The following is a 7,518-nucleotide window of genomic DNA, read 5'->3' on the forward strand; positions in this document are numbered from 1 at the left end:
AAATGATAACTTACTCATACAAAATCAGATTTAGGTGTTCTTTATATGTACGCTCTCACTTTTATGACTACTACGACTTTTGTCAAGACTATTTATCCTAAGTATTCTTCAATCAAAAACGTTTGTTTACATGACTAGTCGTAAATAAACGTTTTTTATTGAAGAACACTCATTTTTTCTATGTAGTGGTACAATAACTTGTAGCTCTAATGTTGATTTCTTTTAGCCATTAAATTCTTGGAAATAATAAGTGTTCCGATATATATATATATATATATATATATATATATATATATATATATATATATATATATATATATATATATATATATATATATATATATATATATATATATATATATATATATATATCGACGGTCATAGGGGTTAAGGTTTGTTTATTTGTCATAATCAATTTATTTGGTAAGTTTTTTATGGTAAAGTTATATTTAGTGGAGAATTTGTGGTGGTCAAAAAGCATCTAGACTTGATTGAAATGGATATTTGGTTTCCTGTTATTATGAATCAATAATTTATGAAGATGGTTTTGTTTAGAAAATTATGTAAATTCTTATTTATTTGAAGGCTATTTACAAGTATGATTTGAAATTTTTATAACCTTTTCCTTACATATAATCGTAATGTACTTGCGTTTCTTGATATTTTGATGTAAAATCAAAACTATTTGGAATATCAAGCAATATTTGTTGGTACACATGGCCATGGATTGAGGATACTACAATGTCCAAACAAACATATGGACCAAACCTAATTTTGGCAAGCAAACTTCCTTACATTCTCATGCATTGTCAAAGGTATTAACTATTAAGTGAAAGAAATAATAACATACTTTTGTTCATTCGTTTAAAATAACTTTCTACTTTCATTTCCTCATAAGAAGCATTATATTTTGAAAAATCTACCTAGTTACAACAATACCATCCAAATGCAAAACAATTTTCAACTAGGTAGGTTTTTCAAAGTATATCATTCTAGTGATATTTTTTTTGAAAGTACAATACTATGACTAGATAGAGTTTTAAGTTATAATATACGTTGATAATATTGTTTTGTTTGACATCAAGGCTGGAAATAATATTTTATTATGTACATTTATGTGCTACAACTGATGTGATTAATTTCATTGTTAATACTTCCTTGCTCAAAGTGATTTTCTCCAATGAGTCACCATCTGATGTAGGGAAGAGCGTAGGTGAGTACATGTCTTAATTATCTGGAACCGAAACAGAAACTAGAACTGACGTTTCCTAAAATGTTGGAACTGGAATCGAAACCAAAACTAGCGAGTTGTGATTCCAATAAAGGGTACTCAGTTCATTATATTTGTTAAATTTTTAGAACATTTAATAATACATCTATGAGTTAGAATTCAAAGAATTGAAGTCCATAGCTAGAAAAATATTTTTATAAGTTAAAATTTAACTTGAACATACTAAATAGTACATTATGCCTATTATCTACAAATTCATTTTGAATGTGGATAGTTTAATTTCAAAGTGAAAATTACATATGAACATTTAACGGTTCAAAACAAATTACTCAAAATTTTAGAATTTTAAATTATGTTATTTAGGATACTATATAAAAATATATAATTGTGATACATAGGTTCCGATGGGTACCCAGCAGATAGCAGTTCTGTAAAAATAAAAACCAGAATTGAAACCGTTTAAGATGTTTCCATTTCCGGAACCGTCGGTTTGGGTTATAAAAGTGGATATCCACTTTCGTTGATCATCCCTAATATGATGATACTTAATTTGGTTTTTTCTCTTTTTGTAATAAATACCAAAAGCTTTTGGTTTACTGAAGAGGAGAAATCGGAAAATGTAAATGATAAAGATAAAAAGAATAATGATATGGTGTGTTCATTGATGAATGATTGGCTTGAGGAAGTTAAAATCTTTGAATTAAGGAAAAAGGTGTAATTCGCTAACAAACTTTGAGATTTGAAGGCTCTTTCATGGTTTAAGTGGGTGCCAATGAAAGTTCTATGTTTCGCTTGGCGAGATAGATTGGGTCGAATCCCAAATTTGTTGGCCCTTAGCCGCAGGAATGTTAAGGTAGACTCCCAATGGTGTAGTGCATGTATCTCGATGTTAGAAACTTCCGACCATCTTCTAGTGGACTGCCCGTTTGCGGATCATGTATGGAGGAGTCTGGAGAAGTGGTGCGGCATCGGGAAGATAAACACCAACTCGGTTCGAGGAATTATTGATTAGGGTGTCAGACTGAAGATGGGTTCCAATCGTAAGAAGAAGGCATTGTTCTCGATCCTCTATGGTGCTTTGTGGGCTATTTGGCGTGCCAGGAATGATAGAATATTCAATGGCGATATTGCTGATCCGATTAAGGTTGTCGATTCGATTAAGTTTATGATATTTATGTAGGTAAAACATAGATATGGCAGATGTAGTATTAATTTTGGTGATTGGATTAGATTCCCGTTAAACTGTTTGTAATTGAACTTTGTCTTTTGTTTTCTTTTTCCTTCCCTAGCAACTTTTTAGGGTTAGTGTTTTATATAATATATATTTGCCGGTTCCAAAAAAAAATGTTACATGAGTTTTTTATAAAATAGAGTAATGTGTATGTTCTTGGAACTAACAATGCTTTTGATGGGAGAGATCTTTAATATTATACTATGTAATGTAAAGCTATTCAAAATTGGTATCATAATGTTTTTTTTTCCTTCAAAATTCATATTTTCTTAAGTATACATGGTAAATTTTATGGAGGTTAGGGATTTGTAGGATAATTTATTTGGTTATTGTTGTTGTATTGTAAAGATCTATATAACAATTTCTTATAATTCCTTAATTAGTTGACTTTTTTAATTTTGGTGTCCAACAATAATTATTTAGTGATCATTTTTTTTGGTCATTATAATCACTAATAAAGCAACTTAAATCAGGGACATTTTTGTATCATTAAAACATGTCAGACAAAATAGTGACAAATTTTATTTATTACTGTGCATGTTTAGTGACTAAATGAGCCGTCAATATTAATGACCAATATAATTTTAATCATAATATAGTGACAATTTATATTTTTTGATCTCTAATCAATTTAGTGACGAATCATGAAAAATGATGATCAAAATTATGGTCCTAGATCATTTAGTGACTACTTATGTTGTTAATAATCAATTCGATAGTGAGTTATATAAGAAGGTTATTTTTTTTCTTATTCATAACTCCCCCTTTTAATTAGTATGCCTCCACAATACTCAGTTGTAATAATAATCTTACTAAAATTCTACTTTAATAAGTACTACATTTAAAAAACACACGTATGTATAAGTAGTTGTTACATTTTACATTTGATCGTCTAAGTTAAACATAGCTGGATTTACTCCATTGTCGGGATCCAGGATCAAAGTAAAAGGGTATCTCCGGTATTAAAAAAAAAAAAATTACGTAATACACAATAAGAAAAAAAATTCCTGAAAAAATTACACCACTGAAATTTTTTGAGGGTATCCCGAGCTACCTCGAGATAGATACTAGATCCGCCAATGATTTAATCGTAAAAAGTACAACAAATTTGACTAATTTAAAACTGATCTATCTAAGTAATTTTATTTTATCTTTAATCAATAAAATCTAAAACTCCCTTCTAACATAGTCTCCAGTTATTTGTATATATATTGTGACATTGAATAACATTTTATTTTTATGGCGAGTTTGTCTTTCTATGGTACTGTATTTTCAATATGCAACTCTACAAGGCCGAAGTCAAGGCCCACTTCGGTGAATAAAGTTATAATGGTCAAACAAGGAGGCTAATACACAATTTGTTCATATGTACGAATATATATAAGCCATTTGCCCATCTTTCATTCCGATCGGCATAATCTGGTGATATTTTCTCCAATAATTCAACTTCTTCCTTCTTTAGATAAGGTTATCTCGATTCCTTTTTCTCTTTTTCATTCATACAATGTTTTCTATTAATTCTTTTATTCTCTTTTATCTTCCAACGTGAATTTGTTCTGTTATTTGTGATTCGATTATCTTTATTTGATTGTTGTGGAATGATGTTTTAGGGAACAATGTCTTTGTTTGTTCAAACAATAAAGTATGAGTGTGATTTCAATATTATTAGGGGTTATGATCATGTTTATTCCGATAAATCACATAGCTTAAGAAGTAATTGCTGAGACTATCTATTTAATTAAATCTACTTTTACGCTTTGGTAATATGAAGAAATTCCATATGATCTAATTCGGTAATTCTGCAGAGTTTGAAAACTTGAATATTGTTTAACAAAAACTTGTTAGTTAGAAATTAATTATTCTTTTACTTTTTATCCTGGATATCTTCGTATCCATCCATTTAAAAAGATAAGAAGTATATTAAAATATTATTAATTTTATCCACATATAGCACATGTTATTATTTTATATTGATCACATGTTATTATTTTATATTGATTGGAAAATAAGTAGGAATAAATTATAAGTCTTTATACCGATAAGTGAAATTGACAAGTTGGAATTTTGTTGAACAAAATTTTAAAATTGTAAAAAATTGAGAAAATTATGAAAAATAAAAAAGAAAAGAAAGAAATGATGTTGATGGCTTTGAGTGTACAAGTGGGTTTGTTGGGCCCAACAGTTTCATTAATCATTATTATCTGGCTTTCTTTAATTGGTAATTATGGCATGTGAATGATCATTTGCTATGAATTTATAATATTATGTTATTCTATTTTATTAATTTATTTATAACCCGTATTAATAATCAATAAATATATAAATAATTTAAACGGATATATTCTACTGATTACAATATTGTCTTCTTTTGGTTATTATCTTATGGGTGGATTTCATGAGTGAAGTAGTGTTTTTTTTTTTTCTTATTCTTTCTCTTGGTGGACACTCATCTTTATAAATACGTATATATTCTTATTTTAATTTATCCAAATGGCTTTTTATATAATTAATGTTACTGAAAACTAATGGTGAATAGCATCTTTATTTCCAGGTATTTTCATAGATGGAAGGAAGAGATTGTAATGAACTGCCAATTCACTGTTTAGTTGAAATCTTGAAAAGAGTCGGAATCGAATCCCTTGTACGGACTGTTCCTTTAGTCTGTAAGTCTTGGTATGAAGCTACGTTCTACCCTCAATGTTGGCAAAAACTCATATTTACTAAATCCCCTTGTTTACGAAATTCCAAATGTTTTGATTATAAAATTGTGGCGTCACTAGATCATATCAATGATGCCGATGATGTTCTAGATGCTTTTCTTCAGTTTGCAATCGGGCGTAGCCATGGACTTGTTTCTCACATTGTCTTTCATCCTAAATCACGTTTGAAACAAGGCCAAATTGCATGGATCGCACAACGGTAATAAGACTGAATTCTATGACTAAATTACACAAATGGTCCCTATGGTTCAGGTAATTTGTACGTTTGGTCCCTAGCTAACTTATTTTTTTAATTCGGAAGGTCCCTACTTTTTGTTTATGTTACACGCTTGGTCCCTATCTTTTTTCCCTTGATTTTCAATTTATTTAAATAAACACCCCCAATCTCACCCTCTCACGTTACCTTATCTTACCTAACCCATAATTTTTCCCAATTTAAATAATAGTATTTTTAGGTAAGCTAGAGATCAAACGCGTAATAAAAACAAACAGTATGGATCTTTTGAGTTAAAAAAAATAAATTAAAGACCAAACGTACAAATTAACACAAATCATAGGGACCATTTGTGTAATTTACTCGAATTCTATAGATGTATCAAATGGGTGGGTTGTGTAATTGGTTAAAGACTTAGAAGGTGTTTGGCTTGTATATTTTTGAGAGACAAAAATTGTTTTTGAAAAAATTATAAAAAATCAGGTTTTCCTAACTTTTTCAAAAAAAAAAAATTTCTTCTATCTAAAATCCAAAAATCACTTTTAAAATGTTTTTACCAAACATATTTTACCTTTTATCTTTTACAAAAAGAACTTTTATCTTTCAAAAAGATAATCTAAACATCCTCTTAAAGTAGATAATTAATTTTGTATATGAGCGAAAAACATTGGACCAATATAATTACCTTTTGATTCCATTTTACTAAAAAAAAGGTAACATTTTAGAATATATTAACATTTTACGGTTTATTTTCCAATGAGAGTTGATTTGAAAACTTATAACCATATCAGAATAAAATTTGTGAAAATTTAAACCCGTTACAAGATAAAACATACAAAAAAGACAAATAAATCAAAATTGTCATATATCATCAAAATTACTGATTTTTAATTTTTAATTTTTTTTTAATTTTAATGTTTTTCACGTCTAGGTGTCCATCTTTAAAGCTCTTGGTGCTACCAAGCTATTTGAGCTATGTGATTAATTTTGAAGTCTCGGACTCGATCTGCAAGTGGAAAGACTTGGAAGCTTTACAGGTTGCATCTTTAATAGGCTTGAAGAAAACCATTGCCAACATTAGCAAAAATTGCCAAAACTTTAAGCATTTAAGTGTTTATGTTCCTCGAATTGATGGAGATGTTGCGTTGGCCATTGGGTCCCAACTCCCAAAAATAAAGACATTAGATTTACAGTTCTCGAAAATTGAAAGGAGCGATCTAGTTGTGATCCTTAAAGGGTGCCAAAAACTTGAGCAACTCGACGTTAGAGAGTGTAAAGGTGTAGCATATGACGATGAGATACTAAACCTTGCACGTTCAATTCGGGTGTTCCGACATGAAGGTTTTTACTTTGGGGAGTAATACAATGATTGTAATGGTACTTTCATTTCTTATGCATGTTGTTGTATTTAGATAAGCCCTCAACATGAAAAATAAACTTTTAATTGTTGATAAATTAACATATTAAAATTTAAGAGAGAATTTTATATATATCTTCTTCTTAAACATCAAAATATCATATTTACTCAATTTAATTTCTAAATATCATATTTACCCTTCATAAAATTTTTAAATATCATATTTATCATTCATAAAATTTCAAAATATCATATATGTCATTTTTAAACATCAAAATATCATATATATCATTCTTAAATATCAAAATATCGTATATGTCATTCTTAAACATGAAAATGTCAATAGTAATATCTAAAATATCTTCTATCTACAACATAATAATAATCAACAACAACAAAAACTAAACAATCAAAATATATATTCCATAGAGAGGGTTGAAGATGAATCGTTTTGTTTGTCAAGAGGGCGACATTCCAACAATTTAAAAGTTCACATTCCATTATTATAGGATAATACGATTAAAATTTTTAATTAATATAATAATTCTAAGGTATAAAAAATGATTATAAAATATTAAAAACATTATAAAAAGGATTTAAGCAAATATGATATTTTGAAATTTTATAAAGGATAAATATGATATTGAGAAATTAAGTTGGGCAAATATGATATTTTGAAGTTTAAGAGGGTATATATGAAATTCTCCCAATTTAATTTCTCTTCTCATGATATTATATATATTATTGTCGACAATGAGTGAAAAC

The 7,518-nt window shown here is 28.4% G+C and overlaps 1 protein-coding gene across 1 annotated transcript; it reads left to right on the forward strand.

The window, feature by feature from the left end:
- The first annotated feature begins 3,800 nt into the window (after positions 1-3,800).
- LOC145001610 (F-box/LRR-repeat protein At3g48880-like) lies at positions 3,801-6,886 on the forward strand. The gene is made up of 3 exons (XM_078960970.1): positions 3,801-3,929; positions 5,014-5,381; positions 6,328-6,886. Exons 2-3 carry the CDS (start codon positions 5,026-5,028, stop codon positions 6,755-6,757), a joined length of 786 nt encoding a protein of 261 aa, XP_078817096.1. The 5' UTR covers positions 3,801-3,929; positions 5,014-5,025; the 3' UTR covers positions 6,758-6,886.
- The last annotated feature ends 632 nt before the right edge of the window (positions 6,887-7,518 follow it).

Source organism: Lactuca saligna, chromosome 6 (genome assembly GCF_052625555.1).
Source record: "Lactuca saligna cultivar CGN05327 chromosome 6, ASM5262555v1, whole genome shotgun sequence".
In the NCBI taxonomy this organism is placed as follows: Eukaryota; Viridiplantae; Streptophyta; class Magnoliopsida; order Asterales; family Asteraceae; genus Lactuca; species Lactuca saligna.

Bases quoted from the DNA above. Each gene is read 5' to 3' on its own strand.
- LOC145001610 (XM_078960970.1), top strand. From the start codon at position 5,026: ATGGAAGGAAGAGATTGTAATGAACTGCCAATTCACTGTTTAGTTGAA. The intron at 5,382-6,327 runs GTAATAAGACTG...TTTCACGTCTAG, and splicing joins ATTGCATGGATCGCACAACG to GTGTCCATCTTTAAAGCTCT.